The sequence below is a fragment of the Cucumis melo genome, chromosome 2 (genome assembly GCF_025177605.1).
Source record: "Cucumis melo cultivar AY chromosome 2, USDA_Cmelo_AY_1.0, whole genome shotgun sequence".
NCBI classification, from domain to species: domain Eukaryota; kingdom Viridiplantae; phylum Streptophyta; class Magnoliopsida; order Cucurbitales; family Cucurbitaceae; genus Cucumis; species Cucumis melo.
Genome location: NC_066858.1, coordinates 7,748,613 through 7,762,507, shown reverse-complemented (window position 1 = coordinate 7,762,507; position 13,895 = coordinate 7,748,613). Strand labels below are relative to the sequence as shown.

The following is a 13,895-nucleotide window of genomic DNA, read 5'->3' as shown; positions in this document are numbered from 1 at the left end:
ATGCGTTACATTCTGTTAGAGTTCGAAATTTTGTATAGTATATATATGTTCATATAAAATAATGCTTGTATTTAGTCAAATTACCATTTGCGTTATTGGATTCAAGTAGGGTTATTCAATTTTAACTTGTTAATATATTACCAGATAAAATACAACTTTTTAAATTATTATAAGTGAAGTTAGAATAATTATGATAGAAAAAGTTGTAGAAAAAGTTGTATACTTCAAACCTAAATGGTACGTCTTGTATTTGTGAAGATGATTAAAAGCTAAATTATTAAATATATAGTAGCTAAACTTCAAACACTTACCTTAAAAATGAAGGACAAAAAATGATAAAAAGCAAAAAAATGATAAAAAGCAAAAAAATGATAGATAAAAAGCCTGCAGGGGCGACCTGAGAACACATGTTGAATGTTACTTGTTGAATGTTATTCAGACAATACAGTGACATGTATTCTCAGGACGACCATGTAGGAATCATCTACCTCAATGATAATTGTATTATTGCATACTGCTGTCCTTCTTCCCTGTCGAGGTGCTCTGCATGCCCATGTTTATATACAAGGTGAGAAAGGGAAAGGGATCTCATGGCTTTAGTTTGAGTACTACACACCCTAACACATGTGACTCAACATTTGTACTACACCTTTTTTTTCTTCTTCTTCCCCAAAGTACTCTCTTTGTATTAGTTGTACGTTTCTTTAATTTGTTGTACTTTCTTCCCTCTCCCTTAACCAACATTGTACTATCTTTACTCATCTCATCATTATCTCATACTATACATTATGGACTTACAGCTTTCATGTTTTTTTTTCTTCATATTTTTTTAATTTGAAACATTATGTTCATGTAATGTAAAATGTTGTTTCTCTTTATATAAATGCAGGGATTTGTTTTTTTATTTTTAATAAGTTAGTTACTTAATACTTTCTTTTCATTCTTTAAAATAGTGGGGAAAAAAATTAATGCAAATTTTTGTTATCTTTTGTGCACTACTTATATCTATTTTTTTTTCAATATTTTTGTACATATGTTTTTTACTTCAACGATATGTGAAACGAGTGGAATTTAAACTTCTTACTTCTCAGGGGCGTGTCTACCATTTTTTTTTAAGTGATGAGTTATTTTAACCAATAATTTTTTTAAAGAATTCTAGAAAACTTTTGGATTTTTCGTTAACTACCCAAAAAAGAGAGAAGAAACTGAAATTCTCTAATAAACATTTCAATTATCTTAGACCATCAATAAACATTTCAATTATTCAAGGTAATAAATAAATCCTTTACTTTTCCTTACCCATTTAGTCTCATCGGTTTTTATTTGTACAAGTCCCAAAGCTTCCAACATAAACTTTTATGTTGCTTTGGATAACTTCAAATTGTCTTGATACCATACTTAGCAATAGGTGTGCCATCATAGAAAGCTGACAACAACAAACATGTGATGTGTTTGTGACAAAAAATGGCGTACACAGACATCACATTAACTATAGTTAAAACACTATCTAAAAGAGATGCTGAAGTCTTACCCATCCACTAATCCTACACGAACGAAAACCTCAAAATAAAGCCTAACAATGTTTAACTTCATGCTAAACTTCCCAGATTGTGTCAAATAAATTTATGAAGTTCAAAAATGTCTTACAAATCTTTGACATGATGAACAATTTTCAAAACACACCTTTATTGAACACAACTAGATTTACCTTGAGTCAAATAGTCCTATGAATTTTAAAACATGTCTAATAGGTCGCACAAAATAAAAAATTAAAGAACTAATTCGCACTTTTAAAGTTCACGAATTAACCAATTACGTAATTGAAAATCAAAGATTTCTTCGACATTTTTGAAACTATACAGACACATCGAAACTCAAAACTTAAAGGCTACAATTGCAAGAGCAGCATTCTTAATTAGTTAATCATCTTCACTCTTGTTTCTATCTTCATCTTCTACAAACAAGTCTTCTGGTGGATCATAGACGATCATATCAGGGAAGAGCTCCAAGAAGTCATCTTTAACTTGTTCTCTCAATTCTGGATATGGAATAAGGCCCTTAAGAATGACACGAAAAGGCAAAGATAATGGCCTATCAGGAGATTCTCTCATTTCACGATAGATATCCATGGCCTCAGAGAGCATTGCATTATCCAAGTATGCTCGAATAATGTCTCCAAAAGTATGCTGATCAAATAACACACCCTCTTTTTTCAGATCCTCCCAAACTTGTTTTGTTTCTTCTACCCTTTTGTTCTTTGCAAGCATCATCAGCATATCTCTATAAAAGAACATGTCGGGCCGGTACCATACTTCTTTACGAACCACGTTATACAACTGAAAGGGTTAGACAGGAGTCAATAATGCGATCAATGGGATAAAAACAAAGGTCTCTATCAACTTAAGAAAGCATTTTTTCTATAATGAAATGCAAATGGTGGGTTTGTTAAATAATAAAATGTTTGGTTTAACTTTTCAAGTATTTAATTTTGAAAATAAGCCATTTTGAAAAAAAAATTGAGTTGGACAATCACTCAAAATAGCTTTTGAAACATTTTTGAGTTTATATTAAAGTTTTTAACAAAAAAAAAAAGTTCAAGTAAAAAAGACTTCTTCGAAAAACATTTTTTTGTCTAGTCAAACAGGTCCTAAGACAAAAGATTAAACTATCAAAACAGATCCTAAGACAATCCAAACATGCATGCATAGTAAACAATATAATTGGAAAGAGAATAGGCCCTAAGACAATAGGATAAATTTTCAAGACAGTAGAGAGTAGTTCTTTAGGATATAAGATCATAAGCATGCCTCGTTGTAAGAGAAATATAATTCTTTTTTGATATCCATCGTTGTAGGCCAACTTACACGTACCTCCACTAATCTCACGAGACAATCTATCTAACTCTATAACATTTAGGTGTCAAGGAAACTCGTAGGAAATTAATTCCTAAGTAGGTGACCACCATTGGTTGAATTCATGACCTCTCAATTAGTATTTGAGATTGTCTCCTTTTTCTTACCACTAGGTCGACTCATGATGGTTTAAGAGAAATATAATTGGAAAAAGAGTAGGCCCTTCCAAGCCAAAAAGTAACCAGAAAACAAACAAATTTGCCTACAACTTTTTTTCTTTTAGTACAACAAGGGGTTAGGGGATCCAAACCTCCCTCCTCTATGATGGATGGTCGTGCATCCGCTAAGCTATCCTCACCTAGGCTAAATATGCCTCAAATTGTTTCTGACATATAATATTTACAATTTTTTTCTTCAATATCTCATGAACTTTAGTACAATATAGTAACGTAGATTGATCAAAGACCCACTATGAAACACAAGATTAAGCATAAGTAGATATTTTTTATATATTTTAATTAAAGTTACATAAGAGGATTGTTATTTGTTAAATTACTTTATTGTTCACCAGAGACACACACGCCAAGTTATGCAATGCATCTTATGTCATAGTGGACTTCATCCCCAATTAATAATATAGAGCTATAATTTTTGTTTTTAATAGGTGTATCACTCGTGGACATGTTTTATGTGCATCTCGCCTCCAAGAAAACAAACAAGCCTTAAACTAATGTATGGTGTACATTGAAAAAGGCTAGCATACTTCAACTTGTTTATCTGCCAAAAGCAGCACTCCTGACCCAATGGCATCCACTCATAGACTCATTTTATCTACCAAACTTGCAATCTGATAAACTGAAAAAGGGTGAAGTTCCCTATGCAGAACTTCAATTGACTTCCTATAACCCCGGAAGCTAAGAAGGCTACCTTGTTGCAAACAACACAATAGTGAGCCCAACCAAGGCTATGGCCAAGATCCAAGCCAAAATGTTAACTCGTCCGTGCAAAATTTGCTGCACGAAGAACTTCACCTTCTTGGAAAATGTTACCTCTATGTCGAGGAGGAGATAGAGGCATTAGCAGGGGACAGATTTATCAGGCAACTCAAAAAGAGCGGCAAGATCTACTACTGATGGTAAGGGAGTTGATCCCCGACCCAATATCTACTAGTATTTTTGGTTTTGGCATTGCAAAATTTCCCTGCCAAAAGCATGAGGCTCCAAATAGGAATTGCTATAACTAATTTCCCAATAAGACATTACAAAATTTAAGTTCCTTGTACGTATCGATTTTCTTTGTTCTTTTATCTTTTTGTAAGAAGCACAAGGTTGTATTATATACAAAGAAATAGGACGGCCTAAAAGGTCAGCGGATGAAAAAGCCCCTGCCAAACAACAACTGAGCCAACAAATCCAGAACCATTCAAAATAATGAGAGGTTGTAAGTAGAAAAGATTTTTTGTTGTTTGTACACCAGCAAGATGTAGTATACAATACATAGTTCCAAAAGTAAACAACCAACTTAGACATCCAAAAGTCTTGATTTATTTCCTTCCAAATCTGAAAAAGGACAATTCTAATCATACAATAGGCTTCCAAAATCCGTACTTCGCCCTTAAAAGCCATGCTCTCAACAATGACAATGTCTATTGGTCAATAAGGGTCGTGAAAATAATAAAGAACTTAGAGAACATGGGTGCAAGGTGTTGAATGATATAATATTAAATTTTTCTTCACTCACTACCTTAAGCTTTTGAGTTAATCAGTAATTTAAGATGGTATCTGAGCAGTGAGGTTCAAGGGTCTTGTGTTCAAATCCTTGCAACGTTATTTCCTCCCCATTTAATATTGATTTCAACTTGTTGGCCATTCTTCATATACCAAGCCCACAAGCGAGGAGGAGTGTTGATTATCTAATATTAAATTTTTCATCACCACTAGCTTAAGCTTTTGGGTCAATTGTTGATTTAAGACAAGACAGGGTGGCCATTTACTTAGAATTTATTATCCTACAAGTTTCCTTGCCAACCAACTTTGCCCTACAAGAATGGCTAAAGTGCGTGTAAGCTGACATGGAGACTCAAGGATATATATATATATATATATATTATTCATTAAACAAATTGGAAAAGGGAAAACACCCTACCAATGCTCCCAATAGCTTCCAAGGGCCAATGATCCACCTTCTTGGTTACACAAATGCTAGCCTCAAAAACACCAAAGAAAGAAGCCCACATAGACTCAGTAAAACTGTCGTGAATAAAATATGTGGCAAAGGTTTGTGAATTCTTACCAGAAAGAGGGGGGCATAGACTATTTTTCGTACTTCCTTTGGAGCTTGGACTTCTATGCATCACTGACCAAGTAAATCACTTTCATGGGAACCTTTATCTCCCATGTATAGTCAACAACAGGGGTGTTGGATTTGGCACGAGACTGCGTCAAATGAAGGAAAACAGAAGCATTCAAAGTGCCAAAAAGGTCAACTTTCCACAAGTCAGTCCAAACTACTTCCCAGCCTACCAATCTTAATATGCTCTATGAACTTAGCACCTCTAGGAATCTCACAGTCAAAAAAGTGCCTCCTCGACCCCAAATACCAAGTATTTGCAGTAACTTACCAACAGTCTGAGATTGAAGCCTCTGTTTTTGAAGATAAGGCATATAAAACAGGGTATTTGACAAGGAGAGGAGCATGTGGTGCCCATGTATCTTTTCAAAACCGAACTTTTGTGCCACTGCAGACTTCAAATTTACTAGATCAAGGAACAATTACCTATTTTTCTCAAGATATATCCAAGGCCTTCCACTGGCAACCATTTTAGGACGTTTAATTAGCCAACCATTTGACTATATGGCATATATAACAACAATAACTCTCCTCCCTAGACTATTTTCTTGCAGGGAGAACTGCCAAAACCACTTTAACAAGAGAGCAGAATCTCGTTGTTTAAGACAACCCACTCCTAATTCATCCAACCTCTAAAGACATATTTTTTTATATAACTCGCCTGACTAGCTAACCTTACAACATTTGTGTGTCAAGGAAACTTTAGAAAATTAATTTCTTGGTAGGTGACCATCATGGATTGAACTCATGGACCATGACCTCTTAGTCATTGAGACTATGTCTCCTTTTTTACCACTAGGCCAACCCATGATGGTTCAACCTCTAAGACATATTCTAAGCTTTCTTAAAGACTTGTCCCAAGATAACCTCAATACATTGAAACTTGACGATCTTTGCATCACTACTCTTCCCTCTTCCCATATTATTACTAGTACAGATAACATGAAACAATAGCACCAACTAATATTTCCATTCATATACACAGTCTCAACTCATTAACATGTTGATATTTGATAATTCAGCCTACTTTTTTAAGCCGTTCTTTTATATTATATCCCCAGCACACCCAGCTTGTTAAAGAAAATCTTTCAGCCCTGATCGCAAGCAACGGGACTTCTATTCACTTCAAAAAGACATCGTGTAAAGGCTAATGCAAGCAAGTACTCCTGATTTGAATTGAGCTAAGCGAAGTTTCGCAAGCCAATCCGTAAATGCTAAGGTCAAAATGATTCCCATGTACGTAATTCATCCCAACTACAACAATTCCGAATTAACCAATACATTAGCAAGAAACTAATTAACTTCTCATGTCGCTTAACAGAGCTGAAAATTCAACATGTGCCATAAAGGGGAAGAGAGATAACAATAAAGCGAGAAAATGAGGGCATACTTTCATGCAGAGAAAGACATGATTCTGTCTCTGAAGCTCAACAAGAACCGCAACAAGGTCGGACTTGAGCAAGCGAGAGACATGGGAGGAAATGAAGCGGTCGAGGCGAATGAAATTGGACTGAAGTCTCTTGAGTTCTTTGACTACAATCAGACCCTCCTTGCCCATCTCCTTCTTCCTCCTCCATATTGAGAGGCTAGGGCTCGAAGCAGAGCCAGCGATGAAGCGTAACAGCAACTGTTGCTGTAACAGATCGAGGTTGAGAAATGTGGAAAGGGAAAAACGATGGAAAGGGGTTGAGGAAACGGGGCTGCTTGAGATTTTGCGAAGAAGATTTGGAGCAAGACGAAGCATCAAAATTGTGAAGGAACCTTGAAGCAATAGAGGACCGGAGTTTTTCTCTCTTTGTACAGCTTGTGAGAGTGGGCGGGGTTTATGCAGCTTGTGAGAGTGGATGCTGTTTGGTGAGGTTTAAAAACATTTTTCTTAAGAAGTGCCTGCGTGTACAAGTGGAATTTAAACCCACGATCTCTCAAGTTAAGTTTTAAACCATTTGGATATCACACTTGTGTTCAAAACCAAATCTAATATATTTGAATTAGCATGTACGTGTACCAGTGGTCACGAAAATTAGGGTGTTTACCTAGTGGAGATACTCGTGTGCACCTATTGATCTGTTGCATATGGTTATAGAAAAAAAAAATATACGAAATTTGTGATTTCAATCTTGTATCCTAGTTGTATTTAAAATTTTAATTTTTGTTAGGTTAAAATTTAGAGTTAATTAGATGACAATTGTACTTGGGATTTAGTTTTTCTTCTGGTAGGAAATAGTTGATTGCTTGTAAAATGGATGTTTACAATTAAAGTCAATTTTTACGGTCTGTAGCTCAAATTAAAAGCACGCCTCATAGCCAAAGGCTATGCATAAGCTCGTGGCATTGACTATGTCGATTTTTTTCCAATGTCTAAGCTAGCGTCTATGAGGTTGTTTATTTCACTAGCTTCAATCAATCACTTACCTTTATTAGCTTGGTATTAAAATGCATTTCTTCATGGTGATCTTCAAGAAAATGTGTATATGGAGCAACCACCACACTATGTTGCTTAAAGGGAGAATGGATAGAAAACCCAGTGAAGGGAAGCGACCACATACTAAAATAAAAGGAGAAAAAGATAAGGAGGAGGCAAGAAAGCCTATCAACTAGAAAGAAAGGAAGAAAGTGAAAGTGGAATAAATCACAAAGAGAAAACTTAGGGGTTGTTCGATCATCAAAGTATGAAGAAGTGAAATAGATTATTTTAGCCCACTACATGTTTGGTCCAAGGATTATTATAACACTAGGATTAAGATTAGGATTATTCTACTTCCTCATTTATGTCATTATTTCTCATTGCTCAAGAGTTATTATATATTTTACAAAATTTAATTATGCCAAAAAAAACCATCTAATGAATTTTGTTCATATATATCTTTAAAGATTTAGGTTAATTAAAAAGTTAGAAGAAAATTTGTGTAACATTAAAAGATTTAAAAGATTGTAATATCATTTATAAAAATTAACATAACAATGGATATTTAACACCACCTTGATCACCAAATCAATTTCCATCTTTTATTTGAAACAAATTTAAAGTTAAATGATATTTTTCTCAAACAAACTCAAAAGTTTAAGAAAAATAACGATTTTCCAAAGTTTTAAATAATATTATAATATTACTATCAGATTAGAATTAAAATTATTAGAATTTAAAAGACCAAAAAAGTAAAATATATAAAGTTTGGAAGTTTAAACAAAATTTTTTTTGAAAACTAAATAGTATAAATAAATATGTGAATTTAATTAATTAGAATAGCATTTAAACGTTCTTAGTTCCATATTCACTTTTTATCTATACAAGATTTCCAAAGATGATCTCTTGCTCACCGAGCTGTCATAAATTGTCATTAACTCAATACTCTCATAACATATTATGAATTAAATTCCTTGACTTATGTAACAACTTTTTTATCACTAATTTTTTTTCTAATTAAATATATATATATTATTTTAGTTTTTTTTGTAGCATTTGTTTTTGCTAACCCTTCTTCTGTCCAATTCCCTATATAGACAGCAATTAAATGCAGACTATTATAATTCTCAGACTATTATAATCTCTAGATTATTATAACGCACTCTTTGTCCCAAATGTCCTCCTTAAGGATTAAAGGATAAGTTTTCCCCTTTCTAGCAAACTAAAAGAATATTAGAAGGAAAGCCCAGGAAGAAGAAGTTCAAGGTAATGTCAGAAGAAGATTAAAGAATGTCGTCTTCGTAAATCTTTGTATGGATTAGAGAAAAGTCTCTAGGCTTATCTATTCCAAGAAAAAAAAGTTACGTCAATAGGTTTAGCTTACAAAATTTAGATAGGTGGTTGAAAACTTTGGAATGTAGACGAGCACATCAGATCATTCAATACTTTTTAAGAGATCTTCAACACTGTTATCTTTTAAATTGTACATGTTGATCATGTTGTGATTACTAGTGATGATGCTCTAGGTATTCTGTCCCTAATGATCTTTCTTATGGTCAATTTCATACGAAAGGTTTGTGCATGCATAAATACTTGTTAGGAATTGAAATAATAAGAAGCAAGGAAAGAATGTTGTTATATTTTAGAAGAAAAAAATGTACTTGACTTGTTGACTGAAACATAAAAGATTTGGGGTTGAGCCATGTAGTACCCCAATGATGTGCAACTTACAACTGATAACAGATGAAGAATTGTTATAAGATTCTGAAATATAAAGGAATTTAGTAAACAAGCTTAATTATCTTATAGTGACTCGAGCAAACGTAGTATATTCAGTGAGTATTGTAAGTCAATACATGTTATGTTATCCAGTTAATTATTTGACTGCATTGGAACAAATTTTGTGTTATCTAAAGGTTGCTCCCAAGCGAGGTTTATTTAAGGATTGAAAAAATGCAATATATAACCAAAACAAAGTTTTCGACAGAGATAATAAGGCGAACATCTTTTTTCACAAAAAAAATTGTTGGTATCATCGATATATTAGCGATAAATCATTTTACGAATATTATTCAGACGAAAATTGGCAGATGTAGATATATTAAGAAATATTGTGGAAATATTAGAGAACTATTGCGAATATTTCGCGAATTTTAAGAGGATATACCGAAAAAATATCAAATTTTTCATTTTTTTTAATACATCATTTTCGACCTTAAATTTTCAATTAAAATTTTGGATCTTTTTTAAAAAACAAAATCAACATATTCCGATTTATTAAATTGAATACTTGAATTTAGTAAATTCTAAAATTTAGACAAAATATCAATGTGTTCAAAATCATTATTATCTTTAATTTCCAAAATTGAATACGAATACATCGTTAGAATTTATGTCTTAAAACATGTAGTTTGTAATCATATTCTATCCAATAAAGTCGTTATTGAAAAATTGAATACTATAATCTTAAATCCAATAAAATAAGTTCCCCAATAAACTAAGGTCTTGATGCTATTTTGAATAACCTAAATAGTTTATAGTATATGAATAAAGGTTGGGGCGCCTTATTCAGAGACACTATGAATGTGGTCTAATTTGTAGTTAGTACAAACGAGGTGATCCTGAATCTTTCATATAGAGACACGAAAATGGGGACATCCTATATAAAGAGTTTACATAAGACTAAACCATGAAATAGTCACTTTTATGTTTACAACGTCGTTTAGTATTTAAAATTGATTATTTCGTTTTTTTGATGACCTAGGCAACTTAATATTAATCCTGAGCTAATTATGAACTCATGTTCACACGAGATTATGCTTAGATCTGCATAGGTGAGGGCATCATATTAGTGTTGGCGCAATAAGTCTTCTATTTCAAGGGTAAGATCGGGTGGATAGCTGAGGCATAGAGTGCAAGACGAAATTCACTCTTACCGCTTTAGGGTTAGTAGATGGGTTGTTCCCTCAAGGACTAAATCCAAGTCTTGAACAAGGGGCCTCACCCTCTCATTGGCCTGAGAGGCATTCAGTTTATAGATTGGATCTTAAACCAATTATTCAATAGTAGATCAGTGGGACTTAAGGAGCAAAATGTAGTCTATGGGGTAAAACGATATTTTGACCCAGCTGAGCTTATAAACAATCTGGGAAGGATTAACTTACTGATCATGGTTATATAAGATGAACACATATATATTTATAATGAGGGGAATACAATTACAGGGTTTTAGTGGAATGACCCGTTAGTTAACGAATATTGATTAGCTTGGTTTAAAAGGGTTTAGTTAGTTAATCTTAAATCGTTAGAGCCCATGATCTATAAGTTTATTAGGTTCCCCTACTAGCTTACAAGGAATAAACTTAGAACAGTATGATGGATTGATTTAAATTGTTTGAATTAGGAGAGGAGAGAGAAATCGACAAGTATATGTGATATAGTCATCGGATTTCAGATTCCAAATAGAGCTTTATGTTTAAATGGGATTTAAATATTAAAGATATGAATGCGGATTCATACTCGGAAGCTCGAAAATGATGGAAATAGTCAAAGTTGTAAAAAGTTAAAATGTTACTTTTACTTTGAAAAGTCAAACTTTGACCACTAATATATTCAAATGTGATTTGAATATTGAGAAAATGAATGTGGATTCATGCTCAAGACGTCAGAATTAGTCAAGAAGAGCAAAATGGTAAAAAGTCAAAACATTGACTTTTGACTCGTTTTGACTTGAAAAATCAAAGTTTGACTTTAATTAGAAATGTCAAACGACCATTTTGCCCATTGACTAAAGTTAGTGAGAAAATCTAACTATTTGTTAGATAATTCCACTAACTATAAGTGGAGGTTCTTGGTGATGACACCAAGTTCACTAAGAGAAAATGGAATGGTGAATAAATCCACTAATGGTTAGTAGATTGTGAGGTGTTGGGATTTGGTGATTCAACTGCAAGTGAATAAATCCACTAATGGTTAGTAGATCGTGAGGTGTTGGGATTTGGTGATTCAATTACATGCAAAGTTTGCATGTAATTTGTTTATAGAATGAGAGTTTTTTTCATTTTTTTTAATTTTTGCCATTTTATTTTACTTAAAAATAAATCAAGAAGTTTTTTTTTACTATTTCTTCACCTTTATAAAATTTTCATTGCTCTCTCATTCAAATCCTTCTTCCTTCGGGTCCTGCAACCTGATTCTTCGTCCAGGTTATAGCGGGTCAATTTTAATGGTGGTTTGAGTTCGTGTTTGGTAAAATTTCTAATGATTCGAAAACTACAAAGGTTATTTATTGAAAATCCTAATTCATATAGTTCTTTTATGCATGTTTACCTTAGCAATTAGGGTAATTTTTTAGATTCATTTTATGCTATGCATGTTTATTTTCTATCACACATTTCAAATTCTTCGTTCAATTTCTAATCAAGCATTTATCTTTAGTGAATTGAATTTTTAAAAATAACATATATTAATCCTGAACATAATTCAAACCCTTTCCATTGAATTTTCTTATTTTTTTCATCTTGAAATTTAATTGAGGTGATTTTTGCTTTCTTTCACTATCCAAATTTCTATTTTCCAAATAAAGATTTGTTTGGAAAGATAACATTGGAAAAATTAGTTTGTTTGCTTTTACAATTGAAAAGTTGAAAATAAGGCCCATGCAAGCTGAAGAAAAAAAGATCTAGAAGATCACTAGCTATTTGGATTTGCATGAGATAAGGGTTGAGTCAAGTGATGAAGAAAATAATCCACTATATATGTGAGTTATGTCACATCCCCTCCCGGACTACCTACTCTCGACTCAAGAGACGGCGTGGAAGTCAATTTATACCGTCTTTTTCTCAACGATACCTGTTGACCCTAATCTCTATTCCTTTACTTAAAACTTAATGGAAACATATAACTAACTGTTTAGAGAAAGTCAAATGCAGCTCATTCTATTACAAACTTTTAGAAAAAAATTACAGAGACCTTAATAAAGCTAGACCTCCAATATAAATCAGTTCTCTATACCCACAACACAATTGATTATGTTCTAATACACTATCTCAAACATGATCAATTTACAAACTCTCCTATCAAACTGGTTGGCGTGGCAACAATAAGCTCAACTCAAGTAAGTATGATCATTACGTGAAAAGTGAGAAAATATTTTCAAAGAATGAACTAAAAATGCTCAGTGTCACGCCCCGCCCCGCATGCGTCTTGAACCTCATGACGCAGCAAGCGACAAAACTTAAGTAGCTCTGACGCCTCATGATGAAATGCCAGAATGCGCAACTTAAGTCTTTGAACTTTAACTTTGATTGCTCAATTTCCATTCAACTTAAGATATTTAGACATTAGATAATAAGAATTGACATAACGCAGCGGAAAATAACAACCAATCTCTTTCATTAACTTAACCATATGTGACCCAAATACATTTTTACGTGCTTCCTTAAGTACATAAATACAATATAAAACTTTAAACACTTGGTCCAACTTCAATGCTTAGTAGCTTGCCTTACTTAGCCCAACTTGGCCTTAACACCTGGTGACCTAGGGGAGGGAAAACTCAAAACGTAAGTCAAAGCTTAGTGAGTGATAGATTTTGAAAACTTTTTTGGGCATACATTAAATGAAATCATTTTCATAAACATGGCTTTCATTACTTCATTTCTTAAAACAGAAATCACATATTAGTCTTTCATATTCCTTTCTTCTAAGAACATGAAACATTCCCACGCATAGACTACTGTGATATCCTTGTCATCAATAGCATCCCTTGGAGAATTTCCTGGTTCATTTTGCTTGAGCCGCTAAGCTCAATACGCTCCTTTTACGCATTGGCCAACTTCACTCCACTATGCAGTCCTTTTCTACATGGTTGTCTTTACTTCTTATGTGCACATAACAGTTAGCTTCATTGGTAGAAATGAGACCAATGGTTTACACAAAACATAACGTACATTCATCACATATAGACTTTACTTTAAGCATAGCACAAAGCTTTCTTTAGAAATCTTTTTTTTTTTCATAAACATTAACATATAAACAACATTACAAATCAACAAGAAACTTAAAAGAAAGCTTTAAAGTCATTAAACATTTTGGAAAAATCACTCACAACTAATTCCCTTCTTCAGAACGCCTAGTTTCATATCTACTCTTCTCCTTAGTAGCAACTCAACACTTAGCTCTTTTTTAGAAAATTCTCAGAGTAACACTCATTTTCTTCTATCATAATCTTCTTTTTATAATAATCCTAAGTTGGATTAGTCAGCCTTTAAGCTCTCTTAAACCGCCAG

At 33.1% G+C, this 13,895-nt stretch overlaps 1 protein-coding gene and 1 non-coding gene across 2 annotated transcripts; both read right to left on the bottom strand.

Moving 5' to 3' along the window:
• Window positions 1-378: 378 nt before the first annotated feature.
• MIR398A (microRNA MIR398a) lies at window positions 379-478 on the bottom strand. Its single transcript, NR_120790.1, is given in 1 exon segment — window positions 379-478. It is a non-coding gene; the product is annotated as a microRNA MIR398a (primary transcript).
• A 1,310-nt stretch (window positions 479-1,788) lies between these two features.
• LOC103491974 (pentatricopeptide repeat-containing protein At1g62350) lies at window positions 1,789-7,074 on the bottom strand. Its single transcript, XM_008452116.3, has 2 exons — window positions 6,592-7,074; window positions 1,789-2,336 (listed from the first exon to the last, which is right to left on the bottom strand). Exons 1-2 carry the CDS (start codon window positions 6,943-6,945, stop codon window positions 1,920-1,922), a joined length of 771 nt encoding a protein of 256 aa, XP_008450338.2. The 5' UTR covers window positions 6,946-7,074; the 3' UTR covers window positions 1,789-1,919.
• Between the last annotated feature and the right edge of the window lie 6,821 nt (window positions 7,075-13,895).

What these genes read in the sequence shown, in the direction of transcription:
- LOC103491974 (XM_008452116.3), bottom strand. Translation starts at nt 6,945, where the DNA reads ATGCTTCGTCTTGCTCCAAATCTTCTTCGCAAAATCTCAAGCAGCCCC. An exon ending in ATGTCTTTCTCTGCATGAAA is followed by an intron (nt 2,337 to 6,591) that starts GTATGCCCTCAT and finishes TAACCCTTTCAG; the next exon opens with TTGTATAACGTGGTTCGTAA.